The sequence below is a fragment of the Sarcophilus harrisii genome, chromosome X, assembly GCF_902635505.1.
Source record: "Sarcophilus harrisii chromosome X, mSarHar1.11, whole genome shotgun sequence".
Classification (NCBI taxonomy): domain Eukaryota; kingdom Metazoa; phylum Chordata; class Mammalia; order Dasyuromorphia; family Dasyuridae; genus Sarcophilus; species Sarcophilus harrisii.
The window spans coordinates 77,341,656-77,360,434 of record NC_045432.1 but is presented as its reverse complement, the minus strand read 5'-3'; the positions used below and the strand labels follow the sequence as shown (position 1 = coordinate 77,360,434).

Genomic DNA, 18,779 nt, shown 5'->3' with positions numbered 1-18,779 from the left:
GCCTCCCCCTCGTCCCTGCCTGGGCCTCGCCCCCCAGCCTGGCTCCTGCCAGCGAAGGCCGAGCTGTCTCCCGGGCCCGGCCCGCCCGCCCACCCAAGAGGTGCCATGCCTTGCCTCAGGACCGCGGCCCGTGGGACGCGCCTCCGGTGTGTGCACGATGCTGGACAAATGGCTTCCGCGTCTGTGGGGCTCCGGCTTCACTTGGGCATGGCGGCAAGGGCTTCCGGGTCCCCGGGAGGGTCACAGTAACGCGGTGGCCACGCCGGGCCGGGTTCGCCGGCTGTGGGTCTCTCAGCAAGCCGAGGCTCGATTTCTCCACCTGGAAAATGGGAAACGCGGGCCTAGTTCTGGGAAACTAGGAAACAAGGTGGATGCTTTGCTGGCTGTAAGGCGCCATCAGATAACCTGTTGTTGGTGTTCGGAGACGCTCTAGTCCCGAGCTCCCAAGGTGGAGATCTTGGAGGCCGCCTCAACTCTTCCATTCTCTCGCCCCTTCCTATCTCGCACATGCTGCCCCCACTCCAAGAGTGCCCCCCTCAGACTTGCCTCCGAGTTCTAGAGCAGGCTCAGCTCGGGCAGCCTGCGGTTGGCCGTGTCCAATCCCCCAGCGCTGCTTTTGTTTATACGGAGGGTCCATCGACCGAGTTCCAACCTCCCCCCTTTTAAAATTATGGTCTGAAAGGGGCAAGTAACGGCCAATGAGATGCAAGGGTACGGCCTCTTTCTGATTTGGGGCTTGCCTTGGCAGGGGAGAAAACTGCCTTTTTCCAAACTTGAGTTTATTCCCAAGGCCCTTAGTCTTGGTGATGTTCAATGGGCTTCCCTGCCTTTTCATATGCAAATGGGTCACTCCAACTTGAATGCCCTTTACAATCCGGGCCGCCACACTCTGGGCTTGCCAGGTGCCCTCTCCTCTACCTCACACAAGGGGTGTTGTGTGTGAGAGTGTGTGTGGGGAGGGGGGAGTTGGAGAATGGAACTGGAGGACTGAAATGGAAGCGTGAGAGGCCCGCTCTCCGAGGCTCCCACCGGTCCCAGGCCCGTCCGTCCTGAAAGCGCAGAGGATGTCGGCCGAGCTCCGAGGTGGCGCAGGAATATCTTTCCTCAGTGACTTTAACAGCGCAGGAGCCGGGAGCGTCCACACAGTTGCCATCATTTGGTGGAGCAGGGGCCAAAGTGGGTGGAGGCCGTCGGTAGCCTCCGCCACGTGTTCCCTCCCCGTGTGTCTCTACCTGTGAGGTGGGTACGTCCACTCTTCTCTCCAATACTGTGTGTTGGTGGGCAAGCGCACTGGAGCCTGATGGGATGCTTGATTGCTGCTCTTTTCCCTGTGCCATTCCGGGAAATGCCTTGGCCTTGAGTTCATTGTGCCCTCTGGCTGATCGCTGGCAAGGTCAGCACCGCGGGGTCTCTTGGGCCGTGTGCAGCCCCACCGGGGACTTGGGCCCTGACGTAGCGTCCTCCCGAGGATCCTACCGGTGAGGGGGAGCCACTGGGAGGCCGACAGGTGACCCTTACTTGGCTACTCATCTACTCTGTGGCCTCCCCCTCGCTCCCCCTGTCCCTTGGATGTAAACCGAGGCAGGAAATGGCCGACTTTTGCCCTGGAACCTTTGCTCCCCTGCAGTGCCTCCCTTCAAGAAAGGACTTCATGATGGGGAATTTCTTCTATAGACTCCTCAGCCCCTCCGTTTTATTTTTATACGATTGAAATTGTCTATTTCTACTTAGTGCACATTGAAAGCTCCAGAACTCACACAGCACATAATGGATGTCGTCACCTCCGAATCCTCACCATGACCCTATGGGGGGGGGGGTGGTGGTGGTACTAGTATTATCACATTACAGATGAGGAAACCAAGGCAAGCGCATTAATTGAGTGGGGGCACTTCGGAGGAAGCGACTGAGGCGAGATGCACTCAGATAGTCCCCGTTCTCGGCACACGTTCTACCTCTCCGGAGCTGGCAGTTTTCCAGGCTGGCTTGTCTCTGGGCCTACATGAGTCCCTCTGGGATGGGGATGGGGGGGGGTAGTTAGGGAATTGTGGTTGGCTGAGGGGGGTCCGTTAGGTGGCCACTGAGATCAGCCCCAAGTGTGGCTTTGGTGACCTGAGGGGGAGGGGGCCGGCCGGGGCTGCAGGGTGGGGGGCTGGAGAGGGGCAGCCCGGGTAGGCCCCGGGAGCCCAGCAGGGACAATAAGCAAACGTGCCCCCAGTGTCCCGGGAGCTTCTCTGAGGTGTGGGGAGGGGGAGGTCGAGGCTGCTTTAAATCCTCCAGCACCAGGGGGGGCTGCCCTGCAGGGATCCGGTGGCTGCTGGGACCAAGGGAGGCCCGCGCGTGGGGCAGGGTGCTGAGCTCGTGGCCATGGGAGAAGGGTGGCTGCCAGAGCCCCGGAGCCCCCTGCTGCACACTGCCCCCACTGGAGGGCTCGGGCACAGGGCAACACTGTGGGACGTCAGGCATGGGGCGACGCTGCCATCTGCAGGCCAGAGCCGGGAATGACATCCCTCCCCCCAAATTAAATTGAAAAATGAAAAATTACTTGGGAAAAATCAAGGGGAGGCTCCCGGAGCGGCCAGGCTGGAAGAGCCCTTGGGGACCACGTTGTCCGGGGCCGTCATTCCCCACAAGAGCCGCCGGGGTGCTCCAGCTTTTGCCCGCTTTGGTTCCAGGGAGAGGCTTCTGCTTCTGCATCCGCTGGAGGCTGAGGCCCCACTTGGCTCTGGGGGCTTTTCTGCCGAGGCTCTGCCAGGCTCCCACGTGGGAAGGAGGCTCCTGCAGGTGTGCTCTGAACAAGGCCCCCAGCAGAGCTCTCCGAAGGGCCGCCATAACCCTGGAGTTTTGAGGCAGCTCCCTCCCTGGGGGCCTGCCATCGGAGCGAGGCTGGCCCGGGCACGGTGGGTTGTGCCGACTCCCAGAGCCTCCACTCGGCCATAAGGGGCCCTTTTCCAAAGCAGCCATTGCGCAAGGGCGACTGTCGAGTCAGCCTCTTGGCCGCCGCCCGTCAGGAATGGCTTGTCCCTTTGGGCGACGGCCAAGCCGGGGAAGGCCATTTGGGAGGCGGCAGAGAGGACACTGAGGTCCACCCATGGTGGGGTCCACCCACGGTGGGGTCCACCCACGGCTCTTTTCCTTACTTCCCTATCTGCCATTGCACAAGGGCCTGGTCTTCTCCAGGCCTCAGTTCCCTCATCTGCCAAATGAGAGGCTTAGATTTAATCCCATCTGCCCGTCTAAGAGTTCTCTCTGGGTTTCTGTGGCCGCCATATAAGGTCCCGCATCCAGAAGAGGGAGCAGGAATGGCGCGGCTCCTCTGGGCTCCTCTGGTAGCGTCACCAAGCTGCGGGAGCTCAGTGGATGGTGGGGAGACGGGCAGTGGTGAATTCTGGGGAAGGATACTCCCATCATCCTCTGTTCTGGCCAGACCGCGGCTACAGTCTTTGGGCCCTCTCACTGTTGGGTCTGGATCCCCAGTGGCCTAGCACCGGGCCCGGCTCAGAAGAGGCCCCTAAGAAATGCACGAGCATTGGCTGGTTGGGTGAGCACAAGCGGAGGAAGAACCGGGATGGGGAAGGCTCTGGAGTCCATGGTGAAGTAACTGGGGGGGGGGTTGGGCTTAGCTTAGGAGGGGTGCGTGGGAGGGAGGAGCAGACATGACAGTTGTCCCCAGTTTTCCCCAAGGGTGAGTTCTGCTGAAAGGTCTGGTCTATGCCCTGCTCAGGGGCTGCTCTCTCCCTTCCCCTTTGGCCCATCCCCAGAAGCACCAAAGCAAACACTGGAGAAGTGGCGCTCAATAAATGCTCCTTGGGAGAGCAGAGTGAAAGACCGGCTAGGTTTTTATTGAAAGCAGGGCAGGCCAGTGCAGGCAGGCTTTGCTTGGGGTCAGAGAGCAGGAGGCAGTTGGGCCGCAAGGCCAAGGGGATCCCCCCCCCGACCTCAGAGCCCCGGGCACGTGATGTGATCTGGGCAGGACCTGGCACCCCGGCTGCCTCGGCACCCCTCCCCCTCCAACCCAGGCTGAACGATAAAGAGATTAAAGCAAGTTTGCAAACACAGGGGTGGCCCAAGTGCTCGGGGCCCAGTTGGCTCTTTGGCTGAGTCTGCCTCATCCGCTGTGCTGGGGACTTCTGGCATTGCTGCTTGTGCCTCCCTCAAGGGATGCTGGAGCGCAGTAATGGGGTCTAAAGCTCCATTGCACAGAGATGGGAAACTGAGGTCCCGAGCGGGGAAGGAATCGGGCCATGTTCCACCAGGTGATGTCCCGCGGCCCACAGGAGGCTGTGCCCACTACCCTGGCGTGGGGGTGCTGAGAAGCTCTGGCCCGGTGCGATGTAAGCCCTACATAAATGTCAGTTACTACTATTATTTCCCGTCACCCTCCTTCCTGTGGGCCCCCCCAAAGCCTCGGAGGAACCCCCATATCTCAGGCTCATCGAGCCTCTTTGGGTGAAGGACCATAATAGTACGTCCTGGTTCTCTACCTCGCGAGGCGGTTTCAAAGCAAGTTACGTCAGCAGCAGCAGAACGGGAGCTGGGTTAGCGGGGGCGGCGGAGCTCGGTGGGCCCCGTGGCCCGGCCCCCCCTGGCTCGCCGCCCTAATCGCCAGGACTGGGCGGCGGGCCTGGCGGGAACACGCGGGGCTGTTTGGGATCTGGAGCTTCTCAAATGCCCCGGGGTTGCTCAGCGAGCTTGGCTCGGGCCCCTTCCACCTGCTCGTCCCCTCTAACTCAGCTCAGAAAGAATGGAGCCTGGAGTGGTCTCCCCTCCCCTCCCTTCCCCCCTCCCTCCTCTTCCCCCCTCTCCCTCCCTTCTTTTCCCCTCCCTCCTCCCTTCTCCCCCTCCCCCCCACTTTTTCTCCCCCTTCTCCCCATCTTTCCTCCCCTGGCCCTCGACAGAGAAGACGGGACTCGGCCAGGGAAGGCGCCGGGGGGAGGCGGGGCCGGGCTTTCAGAGCTCCGTGAGGTCATCGGTGGACACCACTTTGAGGCTGAGTTGCCCGGTCACAGGCGGGGCATCTGGAGCGCCCTTGTCCCTAAGCTGGAGGGTCCGCAGCTCCCGGGAGTCACTTGGCTCACCTACCACGGTCACTTGGCCCACGAATCGGTCACACAGGAGCTTCTTGTTCCAGACCTGAAGGCGCAAGATGGAGACGTGGTTGGGCCGGGTTCTGTCCCGGGGCCCCCCGGGGGGGGGGGGCGCAGCTCTCAGGCCTCCGGCTCCCCTCCCACTCCCTTCTCACCTGGACCACGATGGGATCCTTGATATTCTTGCGGTAGAATATAACCTTGGTATCGAAAACGGCGTCCATGCACTCCTTCTGCACAGACGACAGGACTCTTTCCTTCCCACACTTGATGATGAGGTAGAGGTTGGCATCTGAAACAAAGCTCCTGTGACCTGTGTGCCCGGGGGGGGGAGGGCGAGTCACTGGGGGGGGCAGCCATCGGAGGAAGGGGCAGCCAATGGAGGAAGGGGGGGCCCTCTGCTGCTGAGGCCTTCACTTAGTGCCCTCCAGCCTCCTCTGGGCCCCAGGCCCAGGCTGGCCTCCTCAAAGTTCCAGTGAGAAGTTTGCATTGGGGTTTTGCCATTAACTCGTACAGCTTTGGCCAAGGCTCTTTCCCTCCGCGAGCCTCAGTTTCCTCCACTGTAACGTCGGTGTCAGATAAGGATCCTTGTAAAGGTCCTCTTGGCTCTCCCGCTGGGATAGCATGAGGTTGCTCACCGCCTCCCCCCCCTCTCTCCCCCAGCTCTCCCGGATACATACGGAGCCCTCCACAGAGCACGGGCCCTCCCTTCTTGGGCGCCGGCCAAGACAAAGCCGACCCAGCCACGGGCGGCAGGCTGGCCGGGGGAAGTGCTCGCTGGCAGGGAGCGGGCGCCAGCCTCGGGCAGCACGTGGCCGGCCGCCGGGGCGGCCATCGTGCAGGGCCCCGGGGGAGCTCGGGCCGGCCACGGCTCCGATTGGCAGCCGCTCCAGAGGGCTTGAGGCGAGCCCTGGGCGGAGAGCCCGGCCCCAGAGAGCAGCTCCTGCCCTTGGCTGGACCTCGGCCAGCCGCCCAGCCGCCCACCTACCCCACGGCTCCTGCCGCCAACCGCTTCCTGCCCTCCCCAGCCCGGCCCCGGGTTCCTAGACTGCCGGAGCTGGAAGAAATTATCCAGGCGCTCCAGTGCAAACTCCTGGCTTTACAGAGGAGGAAACCAAGGCTCCTTCGTTTACAGAACTTGGAAGCAGGAGGCAGATGCAATGCAGTGGAGATCTGGCTTCTAATCCTGCATCCGCTACTTATTAGCTGTGAGACCGTGCTCCAGTCATTTACCCTCTTAGACCCTCAGCTTGCTCCTCCAGGAAATGGTTTTGTAGCACCCCTGGCCTTTTTGAGACTCAAAGCAGATCAAGGATACCTGGAAAGTGCTTTGCAAGCCCCTTGGGATGCTCTGCCATGGTCAACTCCCACCATCATTAAGCAGCGAACCCGGAGTTTGAAGGCTACCGTGGCCTCCTTTCTGCAGCCCCCCCCCCACACTCCCTCCTCCCTTCCGGCCGCCCTGCCCACCCTGCCCCGGGCCCAGGAGCGCTGAGTGAGCCCCGCTCCCACCCGGCCCCACTTGGGAGCCCGTCCCGAGGAGCCGCGTGGCCGCTGACTCACTTCTCGGGCCACCGTGTCTGTTCAAGCCCTCCACGCTGTGGATGCTCAGCTGGGTGACGCGCTGCGGATAGCCACACAGGAAGCTGGCGCACCCGGGCTCGGGCTTGTCCAGCTTGAGCTCCCTGCCGGGGAACGAGAAGCCAGCTCAAAACCCGGGCCGGGCCTGGCGGGGCCCACTTTCCGAGATCGGCAGCTCCCGGGGTCTTGGGGAGGAGGCGGACAGCTCGGAGGCCCTGAGGGAGGCCCACAAAGGGGCCGCTCCCTCAGCCTGTAAAAGAGCTGGGCGCAAACGCTCCCGGCCCCACGCTCCGTCACCTCCCAGGGCTGCCGGCGTCTGCACCATGGCGCCAGGTTGGGGAAAGGGCGCCCGCTTGGAGTCTCCCTTTGTCCACTGGCCGGCCACTTCTAGAAAGCCCCCCCCCCCCCCCCCCTCCCTGTGGAGAACAGATGGCCTCTGAGGTCCCTCCTCTCTAGCTCGCCAGTCCGGGCCCGCCCAGAACCTGAGCTCAGAGGGGACGTCGGTGAACAGCCTCAGGATGAACTCGCTGACGTCCCCCGGCTGGAACAGGGTGGGGATGATGATGTAGCGGCCCTTCTTCAGGACGGTCCTCAGAAACACAGTGCGCGAGTCCACGTAGGTGGAGCCCACCACCCTCTCCTGCACCTGCAGCTGATGGAGCCGGTACTCCCGATTCAGCTCCACCTGGGGCGGGGGACACGGAGCGTCGGGCCGGCCCGGCCGGGAGCCGCAGTGGGGGGGGGGGCGAGAACCCAGCTGAGGGAGGGCCCGGCCCCTCCACCCACAGCCTTACCCGGAAGATCTCAAAGCCGATGATGTAGTTGTCCCCCCGGCCGTCCTTGCGGTAAGGGCGCTGGTCGCGCTGCTGCAGCGAGATCAGGACTTTGTCCTCTTCCTTATTGATGTTGAAGACGTACTGAGGGGACATGAATGGGGGGCACCTTAGTCAGTGGTTCCTGAGCGAGTCCCGAGCAGCCCAGGACAGGGATGGGGGCTCTGGGGCCGTGGCCCAAGTGGTGCTGCTCAGCCCTCAGGGATCGCCGGGAGCAAAGTGCTATGGGACCAGGCCTCTGAGAAATGTCAGTCACCGTGTTCCCCCCCTTCCCTCCCCCCCACAGTCTGTTTCCTCCTTTGTCAGAGGAAGGGTTTGGAGCACATGGCTTCTGACGCCCCCCCCCCCCCCCTTGTCCGACACTTGGTGCTTGGGATTCTGGGCCGCCGCAGCCCAGATGAACCCTGGGATGCACTGGGGGCGGGGCGATCACATGGCCTCCCTCTGCCCTTGGAGCCCCTGTAAGCACATGGGCTAAGGAGATGGCAGCCGCAAGGCCCGGGAAAACGGGCCCACATCACAGCAAGGAAGGCGGCTTCAGACTCAGCAGAGGGTCCCGGAGAGTGATGGTGGCGGGTGAAAAACATCTTCCTTATGGCACCTACGGGGAGCCTCTGGCAACTGGGCTGCTTCTGGGCCTCCCTCCCTCCCTCCCTCCCTCCCTTCTTTTCTTCCTTCTTTCCTCCCTCTCTTCTTTCCTTTCCTTTCCTTTTCCTTCCTTCCTTCCTTCCTTCCTTCCTTCCTTCCTTCCTTCCTTCCTTCCTTCCTTCCTTCCTTCCTTCCTTCCTTCCTTCCTCCCTTTCCTGAGGCAATTGGGGTTAAGTGACTTGCCCCAGGGTCACACAGCCAGGAAACCTGATTTCTCTTTGGAAAAACCTAGCCTGGGGCTCCTGGAGGGCTTGGACACCTGACTGTGACCCAGTGGGTAACTCCTATGAGGAGGCAAAGATGGCAGAGACAGCCATAGGCCATATACTCCCCACACCCAAGGGGCTCCCGATCCAGGGAGCAGGGCTTCTTCATGGGCAGTCCTGGCACTGAAGGGACAGATGGGAAGAAGCAAAGATGAACAGCTACACTCATGGCCCCTTCTCTCCAGTTGTGGCCAATAACGTCTTATGGAAGGGGGGAAACCGAGGCCCAGAGACAGAAAGATCTCTTTGAACAAAGCTGGGAGGAGTTTTGGAGATTATTTCGTTTTACAGAGAGGGACATTAAGGCACCCAAAAGGTGCAAACCCTTAGTGCAAAGACAGTCAGAGCCAGGAGTCCCTTTGGGGATCCTCCAGCCTAAACCATTGCTTTGACCGAGGGGAACGTTGAGGTTTGGAGAGATATGGGATTTTTGCCATGGTCCCTGCCAGCTTGGGTCCCTCCCCGGAATAATGGCGGAGAAGGCTTTCGGACTGGGACAAGCGGCCGCTGCTCATTAGTAGATTGTGGGCAAACTTGAGACCAAGTCATTGGGAGGCGGGGGGGGGGGGACAGAAGGGTTGAGATGGAGGAAAATGGAGGAGCCAGAGTGGGGGGAGCATGGTCTCGACCTCCCTTCAAAAAAGCGGGAAAAGATCGGGGGGCAGTTTGCTTATACGCAGGCTGCGTGGGCACACCCGGCCTGGGACACTCACAGCCCCGTCTGTACCCCGGTGACCTGATCACGAGACTCCAGGGGCGAGGGTCGCCTCCGTCAGTCAGGCTCGGCTCGAGAAGCCCCTCTGCCGGCCCTGCCCAGGAGGTCTTCGGGGACCTCCCAGGACGGGGAACCTGCCCTCCCTGCCAGGAAGTTCTCCCACTGCCTCCTCTCTGCTGCCTTCTCCCCACCTCCTGTGAACATTAGCCTTTTGGAACCTCGCAGCCAGCTTGCATCTCTTGCGCAGACTGCTGACCCCGCGGGCCAGCCCGCCCGTGAGCCCCGGAGGAAGCTGCCTGGGCTTCAAAGGCCCGGGCCGCCTCGACGCAAGCTGGACCACCTGGCCTCCGTCTTCCGTTGTCCTTATGGGAGGCGCTGGGGGGAGGAGAGGGCAGGGAGAGGGGCCTTTGTGGACAGACTGTACTCCGAGGGGCCTCACGGGCTGAGCCCGGCCGGCCGGGGCCTCCTTGGCCAGCTTCGCGAGCTTGATATATGTGTGCAGCTGCTGAGGACGCGGGCGGGCTGGAGCGGGAGACGGGCCCTCCGCCAGGCGCCATTGTGCTACCTGGGCAAAGCGGCTTCCCTTCCCGGGGTCTCAGTTTCCTTCTTTGTAAAATGGAGGGGTCGCCAAAGGCCTTTCTGGCTCTAGCTTCTCCGAGCCTCCAGTGGGGAGCAAACTCCTCTGGCCCGCCTCCATTTTAAAGGGGGGACAGCTGTCCTGGGCCCAGCTTGGCTTGGCCACCTGGGGGGATGCAGCCCCCACCCCACCCCACGCAGACCATCCAACCCTTGCTGATCGGCTTTGCTCCGTTTCCCCTTCCCTCCCCTTCCTCCCCTGCTGCCGCTGGTTCCATCCCTCGGGCCCAACCCCTCTTCCATGGGCCGGCCGTTCTGGTACTTGACTAGAGCTCATCGGGGCCCCTGAGCCTTCTCTTCAGTGTGGCCGGGTCTAGGGTCTCCTCCCCATCCTGGTCACACTCCCTCCAGGGTGACCATAGCACCTCATGGGGAGTCTGGCCAGGGCAGAGCAGGCCGGGCTTGCCCCTCCCCTCTCCGACACTCTGCCTCTTACATTGTACTTCCAGATCACTTTTGGTTTTGGTTGTGGTGGTCATACTATTGGCTCCTATTGAGCTTGTGGTCCACCGGGGCCTTCTAGGTCTTTCCCCACAGGAATCTGAATATCTCCAGGCCAAGAGGCTTTGCTCCATAAGGTCACCGGGAGCCAGCCTGCCTTTGCCAATGGGGTTCAAGGGATGAAAGGACCCAACTCCCACGTGGCTGGCCCAGCCTTAGAAGGAGGATTGGTTTCGGACCTGAGAGGGATACGACTGGCCGTTTTCTCATGGACTCCCGAGTGGAATGCTGCGGGGCCCTTGCCCAAGTAAGCCCTCCAGGTTGCCCAAAGCGGGTCTGAGAGCCCACCATAGAGGCCACGGTGGGCCACGCAGAAGAGGAAGGGGGTGTCTAGGATGCCCACAAGGCCGGTTAACGGCCGGAAAAGGAACCGTGATGCTGGAGGTGGGGGGGGGGAAAGAAAGGGGGGAAGGCGAGAAGGGGCTCAGACCTGGGGGTTCTGCAAGAAGGTGGCGCGGTTGTTGAGGCAGCCACCAGCCCGATTGGCCAGGGGGTCCTCGTCGTGGAGCCACGCCCCTCGCACCATGGCCTTTTCCCAGGTCTTGTGTATGCTGAAGATGGAGGTGTTCAGATTGCGGCAGATGTCCACGTCGGTGAAGCTGTTGCACCAGTCCCCGAAGGCCATCCTAAGGAGAGAGCCACCGGAAAGGAGTGAAGCCGGAGAAAGTCTCCTAAGTTGGGACTCAGTGGACCCGGGAGGGACCTTTGAGGCCATCCTGTCCAATTGCTTCTTTTCTTTTTCTAAAAAGTGCTATTCTTTGGTCAGCTAGGTGGCACAGTAGATAGAGCAGCAGCCCTAAAGTCAGGAGGATCTGAGTTCAAATTTGACCTCAAACCCTTGACACTTCCTGGCTGTGTGATCCTGGGCAAGTCACTTAACCCCAATTGCCTCAGCAAAAAATAAATAAAAGTTTAAAAAATTTTTTTAAAAGTGTTCTTCTTGCCTTTTACTTTATTACAATATAATTGTTTCTGGTTATCCACCTTCATGTTGCTACATACTTCTGAGGATGTATGCTGCGTTCTGTACCCATACACTCCCACCTTCCTATGAAAAGGAGTGAGGTACATTTTCTTGGCCCTTTCGTATAATCTCTTTGGGCTACAGGCCCAATAGAGACACTGCTGGGTCAAAGGGGATGCACAGTTTGAGAGCTTTCTGGGTGTGGTTCCAGACTGCTCTCCAGAATGGCTGGATGATTACAACTCCACCAACAATGTATCAGTGTCCCAGTTTTCCCACATCCCCTCCAACATTTGTCAGATTTTCCTCTCATTTTAGCCAATTGGAGAGGTGTGAGGTAGTAGGTACATTTTCTTATTCTCTAGAGCTAAGAGGGATCATTTGAAGTGCCCAGTTCATTTTCCAGGGAAAGAAACTGAGGCCTAGAGATGGGCAGGGGCATGCCTTATGTTCCACAGGGAGTCACGTGATTCAAGAGTCTGAACCAAGCCCTTTGACTTCCAGTGCCATGCTCTTTCTTCTCTGCTGAGCTGTGGGCAATGGCCCCTTCCTTCAGTTCCCACGCTCTGAGGCTAAACCATCCTCTCCTGGCAGGAGGCGGGAAAAATAGCCCCATGTGCAAACCCTGACTGGCACTCACAGGCTATGTGACCTTTGACCCAGGCCCTTCTCCATACTGGAACTCAGCCTCATCCTTTGTAATGTGATGGGTTTGGACTGGAGGCATCCCTGAGCTTTGTAGAGAATAATCCTTGTGGGGGCAGCTAGGGGGCGCAGTGGACAGAGTACCAGCCCTGAAGTCAGGAGGACCCGAGTTCTAATCTGATCTCAGACACTTAACACTTCGTGGCTGCGTGACTCTGGGCAAGTCACTTAACCCCTATTGCCTTAGGGGGAAAAACAGAATAACCCTTGCTCACTTTCTTCCTAGGAGGGCCTCACTGGGGCTCTGGGATGGATTATTCTTTCTACCCTGAGGTCTACCTGCAGAGCAGTTGGTCTCAGGCCCACTCTGCTATAGAGCTGGCCCCTCCATCCCCACTGTCCTGGGCCCACCTGTTGATTCTGCCTTTTCCACTCCTCCCTAATTCCACCAATCCCTCCTCCACCAGGGTCTGGGCCCGAGAAGATGGCATCCTACACCCTTGGGGTCAAAGGCCAGTTCTCGAAGGCTCACGGCGAGCTCGCTCCCTCCCTCCTTTGCAGCCTCGCTTCATATCCTTCTCACCATGGGGCATCTCTTCCCTGCCTCCTGGCCCCCACCCTTGGAGTACGGAAACCTTGCACCCGGTTCGTCCTGAGCCCTCCTGACATGAGGGGCTGCTTCCTTGCACAATTCCTCCAGAATAGCTTCTCTAAGTGGCTCCCAATGTAATGGGTTGAGGCTCCTGACCTCCAGGAGGCTGTAGGCTTGGATCCCATCTCAGACCCTTGTGAGCCTCAGCAGATCGCTGTGTCCGGCACACAGCACCGCTGCGAGATTGAGAGAGGGGAGCTCTTGGAGCTTTGGCAACATTAAGGCTCCATATAAATGTTGGGTAGAGGTCAGAGGCCGGGCCCAGTTCAAATCACTCCCTAGCCATGTGAGTCCGGGTAAGTCATTTGCCTTGGTTTTCTTCATCTCCAAAATAGGGATAAAAATAGCACCTACCTCAGTCAATCGGTCATTTGGTGAGTATTTATTAAGCACCTACTATGTGTCAGGCACTGTGGTAAGCACTGAGGATACGAGGAAAGAGAAAAGTCGTTGCTTTTTCAAGGAGTTCACAGCCCGGGAGGGAAAAGAACATGTAAGTAACTAGACATATACGAGATATGGAAAAAGCCAGGTTTTGTATTTGATCCCAGAGACAATAGTGAGCCACTGCAGTTTATTGAGTAGGAGAGTGACCTGATCAGAGCTGTGATTTCAAAAAAAAATATCAATCTGCTGGTTAAATGGAGGATATGGAGAATGAGGAGTGGGGGGGAGATTTAAGGCAGGCAGGCAGGCAGGCAGGCTCACTAAAAAGGTCAAGGAAGTTGCTGAGGGTCATATAGCCAGTAAGTAAGGTCGTATTTGAACTTGGGTCTTCTTCCTGCCTGCCCCCCCTGAGTTATCTTGTTCCCTCCCGGGCAGTTGGGCCAGCGGGCCCCCTTCCTCACCAGAACTCTCCGTCATCGGTCACACTGAGCCCCAAGTTCTTCCTCTCCGCTTCGCTCACTCTTTGCCACTCCTCAGAGCTAAAGGACAGAGAAGGGGGGGGATTCCATTCATGGGTGACTCTGACATCAGCCCGTGGTGGAGGGGACGGACTCCCTCATCCCGGGAAAGCCGGATCCATTTCTCACAGAGGGACCTGGATAGCTCCATGCCCTCCGGCAGAGGACCTAGGGTAGAGGATGCTGGACCTGCTATGTTTCCTAAACATGGAGCTGGGGGAACCTCGATGATTGTCTGGCTCCTTTTATACACGAGGGTTCTGCTTTGGGCCCCAGAGGAAGGGAATCCCCACTTGAACCCAAGGCTTTGACCTTGGGCCTGGGAGGGGCTGAGGAGGTAGATAGGCCAGTACTTCTGCCCTCTGGGACCCACAGTCAGCAGGGACAGAAATGATGGGACTTGGGCACTTCCTGGGCAAGTTTGAGGGGACCAGCCTGGGAGACTGAGGGAGCGGGAACTGGTTGAGACCCGGGCCCTGTGTCTTTCACTAGTGGTGTGACCGGGACAGGTGGTGTCTCTGGGCCTTGGGTTCTCTTTGCAAATGGGTCCGACAACATCTCGGGGGTGTCACAATGTGGAAAATGGCGGAGGAACGGGAGCGGCTGTGGTTCTCTGCCGCCTCGTGGGGCCGAGCGAGAGCCGTGCGGAGGAGAGGGCCCGAGCTCACCTGTCACTCCAGGGCCCGTTCCACTCCCGCCTTCCCCACGGGTTCCTCATGCGGATCATGAACAGCTTTTCGGCCTTGAAGAAGGCCAGCAGCTGCTCCCCGAGGCGCAGCTTGCGGATGGCGGTCACCGAGTAGGCGTGGCCCTTCACCAGCCCCTGCTCTGTGGTTCCCAGGCGCTCGTTGGCGATGTCAGGCTACAGCCCGGAGGACACGGGGACACGGGGAGGCTCAGGCCTCGGCCGTGGCTCCTCCCCCACAGCCCTGACACATGGGTTCCCGCACACACACACACACACACAAACGCACACTCACATTCATACATATACACAGAAACACACGCACATACAGACATACACACACATACCCCCCCCCCCAACCTCTTGCTCAGATCTCTGTTCTCCTACCAAGGGCCCTGCTGGGCCACTAACCGAGGCAGAAGCCTTAGATCTGCCCAGGACTTGGGGGAATCTATTGTAAAGATCTTTGAGTCTCCAGGGAAGGCCTGGGGCATGAGGAGGCGTGACATGAGGAGGCGTGACATGAGGAGGCAGGGCACGAGGGAACTGGGAAGGCCTGGAGCATGAGGAGGCGGGGCATGAGGAGGCGGGACGGGAGGAGGCGGGGCAGGAGGAGGTGGGACACAGGGAGGCAGGGCACAAGGGAACTGGGAAGGCCTGGGGCATGAGGAGGCGGGGCAGGAGGAGGCGGGACGGGAGGAGGCGGGACATGAGGAGGCGGGGCAGGAGGAGGCATGACATGAGGAGGCGGGGCAGGGGGAGGTGGGGCAGGAGGAGGCGGGGCATGAGGAGGCGGGGCACAAGGAGGCAGGGCACGAGGGAACTGGGAAGGCCTGTCGGGATGTCAGCTCCTTGCTGCTGGGCCCACATCCTCCCCCCCCCCCCCCCCCCCCCCCCCCCGCCCCCCCGCCCCCATGGCCCCACCTCCCGCCATTCACACGTCATTCATTCATCCCCACGTTCCAGTGATCTTTTTGCACAGGCAGGAATTCGGTCAGGAAGGCCCAGACCGGGGCTCGCGTCCGCCCGTCAATGCTCATGAGACGTACCAGGATGGAGCAGCTGATGAGCCCGCCCCTGTTGTGGGCCTTGAGCAGGTCCTCGAAGAGCTTGGTCTGCTCCAGGAGGACCTTGCCGTAATTGCCCTTCCGCAGGTCAATGGACTCGGACACGGCTCCGGTGAAGTCCGTGATGGCGTCCGCGGTGTTCCCACCATCCAGCGCCTCGTAACAGCCGGCCAGCCTGGGAGTGGGAGCGGGAGGAAGGGGGGAGGCCCGAGGGGAGGAAAGGAGCCAGTTGGTGCCCAGCCTTCCCACACACAGCGGCCTCCGTCATTGTGCCTCCTGCCCGGGACTCCCTTTCCCGCACGGTCTGTGTTCCAGAATGGGAAGGTCCAGCACCCTCCAGAATTCCCTAATCCCCACAGTTCTCTGGCGGGCCAGGACATGTGACTCGGAGGCCAGGAAGGCAAGACTCCATGTCCTTAGAGTACAGCTGCCAAAGCTGGGGTGCCCACACGCCCGTGGCAGCGGCAGCGGGAGATGCTGCTGGCTGCTGCAGATCCAGCCCGGAAGCTCAAGGCTCGCTCCTCCCAAAGTAAGGCTGTAGATCCCAGCCCACCCTCTGCCTTTTCTTTGCATGTTGAGAGGGTGCTGCCCCACAGGGTCCCAGGGCTCCTTCCGCCTCAGATGGTCTGTGCCACAAAGCCCTTGCCCTGACTGAGCCTCCGTTGCCCCTTGCACACAGAGACGGGATTAGGGACCCGGGGTGGGGGAGGCCAGTGCTGTTCTTCTGGTCGTCTGGGAGCGCGTGCGTTAGCTCGTGCCCAGCTTCTGCTCAGATGCGGGTCTTTGGGCACCAGCAAACCCCGGGGTGGAGGGAGGCTCCCGTGCCCGGTGAGCCTCCTGAGTCTCTGCTCTCCCCCAGCCCCCCAGAAGGGCTTACTTGGCATAGGCCTTCTCCAGCAGGGCGCTCCAGAATTCGTTGGGCACGTTGGAGTGGCAGAAAATCAGCTCCCCGTTGATGGTGGGCAAGCGGTCATCAATCACCACGTCGGTCCAGTCGCCAAAATTCCAGAAGCGGAAGTGGAATATTCCGGCATATTTCTCTGGTTTCCGGGAGTCCCAATCCTGCTTCTTTGCCTCGGGGATCACCTGGGCACAAGAGATTGGCAACGGGAACAGCTGACGCTCCCTCGTTCCACAATGCCAAGGTCCCTATGAGGAGATCCCCGACACCCCTGGGCTGCCTCAATCATGGCTCCGGGGCCAGGCCGTCCTTAAGCTGCCTAGGCTGTTGTTCTGGGTGCCACGGCCATCCCTGGGCTGCCTAGGCCGTGGCTCTGAGCGCCACTGACCAGAGTGCCAAGAAATGAGGCTGCCATCCAGACATGGGGCAAGCGAGTGCTGAATGGGAGGACACAATTCCCAGAGGGCCTGAACCATGGGCGCCTGAGAACAGACACAGGCTCAGGATTACAAGGGCCACTTGCCCCCAGGCCACTGACTCTCTCACCCCCTCATTTCTTCCCATCTGCTCACTCATCTCCTCCTTCACTCACTGACACAAACGTGCTGAGGACTATGGATCAGTCTGCGCCCCCCCCCCCACCCAGGACATGGCACTTCCTTGACTTTTCTCCCAGCATCCCCAGGACAGTATGGAAGCGCACCCAATGGTCCGACCCCGCCGCAGCCTCCTTCTGGGCCCCAGGAGGCCAAAGTGAGCCCACTTGCTTTGGGCTGAATGAGAGCGAGAGAGCAGCTGATCCCACTCACTAACACCCCCCCCCCCCAGTCCGGCAGGGGCTCGCCAGCACACGCACCCGTTCCACCGCCAGGGCGACTCGATACCTTTTTCCAGAGACATTCTTGGAGGGCCAGACAGGAACAGGCCGCAACGAACCAGCAATTCCCAAGCTTCCCTTGGTGGAGATCGTGGGAGCTGATCCCACCCACAAACAGGTGAGGGTTGTCGCAGATATCCTAGAACAGAGGCAGCTCCCTTAGGAGGCCAGGCCGAGGCTGGCCTCCCCGGCTCCCTGCAAGCCTCACCTGGCTGGCTTCCTTTTGGCCACTGCCACTGGGCTCCCCCCAGAAGTGAGCGTGGGAGGGAGGGAGGGAGGGAGACAATGAGGGAGGGGTGAAAGGGATGAGTAAGTGAAGAAGAGAACGAATGGCCGAGTCCTCAGTGAGTGAGCGAGCACGCACCAGAGTGCGAATGGGCGACCACAGCAGCGAGTGCGTGTGAGGGAGGGAAGCACAGGGCACTCTGAGCGAGCCTTGGTGCCTATGCTTGCGTTTCACCAGGGGATTTCAGAGTGAGAAGGGACATTACAGGTCTCTGAGACCAGCCCTCTGTTTTTTCATATGGGGAAACTGAGGCTTGGGCTGGGAAAGAGCCTTCAAACTGAAGCCCAGAGAAGAGACTCACCCACCAGTGCACGTGGGGCTGTTCTGGAGCCAGAACCCCTGAGCCCTGGAACACGAGGTCCCTGTTCTTGCTTCTGTAGTGTGGCCAGCTAGCCAGGTGGATGGAGGCAGAGCGGGATTGTGGGAAGTGGGTGAACAGCTCACAGCACATGGTGAGTGGCTAGATTTGGCAAAGGACCCAGTAGGGCTGCTGCCTCTCCCTGCCCCTCTTCCTCCTCCCTCCTCCCTGCCCTCTCTTCTGGGCTTTTTGGCCGTGTTTCGGTCTGGGCCCGGGAGGTCCGCGGTGGCCAGGGGGGCGTCGGCGGGTGGCCCTTGGCAGCCGAGCCCCAGGGCCACAGAACACAAACGGATCGTCTCACTGGGGGCCGCCCACCTTCCCAGATGGCGCAGACAGAGCGGGGGTCAAGGGAGAGAGATCGCCCTCATATATTTTGATGGCCGTTAGTCAGGGCTGGGGAAGGAAAGCCCCTAAAGCCTCCCAGCTGTGCTGGCCCAGCTGCACTGCTCCAGAGCCAGGCCGTTTGTCAAACGGTTTCCGGGGACGGCGCTCGGCTGCAGGAATACCGAGAAGGCCGGCCAGCAGAGCCAGCCAAGCCCTTCCTTCGGGTGGAGCCACGGGCCAGTGGGCTGCCTCGGCCCCTCTCTTGCCTAGGGCCCCGCTGCTCTGTTCCCCCCCGCCCCCCAGATATAGCAAGAGTACACAAGGGAGAGGTGTGCCGGGGGACACGTGGTCAGTGGAGCAGCTGAGAGACCTGTGGGCGAGACCTAGCAGGTCTCCTCTTCTGACCTCCCTTTCCTCTAACGTGGGGGTGCCCAACCACGTGACCTCCGAGGACCTGGAGGAGAGAGCTAAAGCTCAGATGGGGCCGGCCTCGCCCCCGGAGGCTACCCTCGGCCATCCCCGCCCCCGGAGGCCACCCTCGGCCATCCCCGCCCCCGGAGGCCACCCTTGGCCATCCCCACCCCCGGAGGCCACCCTCGGCCATCCCCGCCCCCGGAGGCCACCCTTGGTCATCCCCACCCCCGAGGCCACCCTTGGTCATCCCCACCCCCGAGGCCACCCTTGGCCATCCCCAGCAGGTGATGAAGTGGGTGGAGAGAAAACAGGAAGAGATAACGATGAGAGAGAGGGGACGGGGGCGGGGGTGCTGGCCAGCCAGCCCTGGAAGCAAGCTTCTCCGAGGTGGTCGGGCTGCTGACGCCTTCGCTCCCGGACCTATACGACCCACTGCC

The 18,779-nt window shown here is 60.6% G+C and overlaps 1 protein-coding gene across 1 annotated transcript; it reads right to left on the bottom strand.

Moving 5' to 3' along the window:
* Positions 1 to 3,818: 3,818 nt before the first annotated feature.
* LOC100926438 (calpain-5-like) lies at positions 3,819 to 17,697 on the bottom strand. Its single transcript, XM_031945077.1, has 12 exons — positions 17,548 to 17,697; positions 16,968 to 17,099; positions 16,060 to 16,268; positions 15,165 to 15,357; positions 14,099 to 14,292; positions 13,374 to 13,451; positions 10,695 to 10,890; positions 7,460 to 7,582; positions 7,148 to 7,350; positions 6,648 to 6,769; positions 5,240 to 5,376; positions 3,819 to 5,130 (listed from the first exon to the last, which is right to left on the bottom strand). Exons 1-12 carry the CDS (start codon positions 17,695 to 17,697, stop codon positions 4,948 to 4,950), a joined length of 1,920 nt encoding a protein of 639 aa, XP_031800937.1. The 3' UTR covers positions 3,819 to 4,947.
* Between the last annotated feature and the right edge of the window lie 1,082 nt (positions 17,698 to 18,779).

Excerpts from the sequence above, each read along its gene's own strand:
- LOC100926438 (XM_031945077.1), bottom strand. The coding sequence starts at position 17,697 with ATGTGCTGTGAGCTGTTCACCCACTTCCCACAATCCCGCTCTGCCTCC. Across the intron at positions 17,100-17,547 it reads AGCCCCACGTGCACTGGTGG|GATATCTGCGACAACCCTCA; the intron begins GTGAGTCTCTTC and ends CCTCTGTTCTAG. Across the intron at positions 16,269-16,967 it reads AAGAATGTCTCTGGAAAAAG|GTGATCCCCGAGGCAAAGAA; the intron begins GTATCGAGTCGC and ends TCTTGTGCCCAG.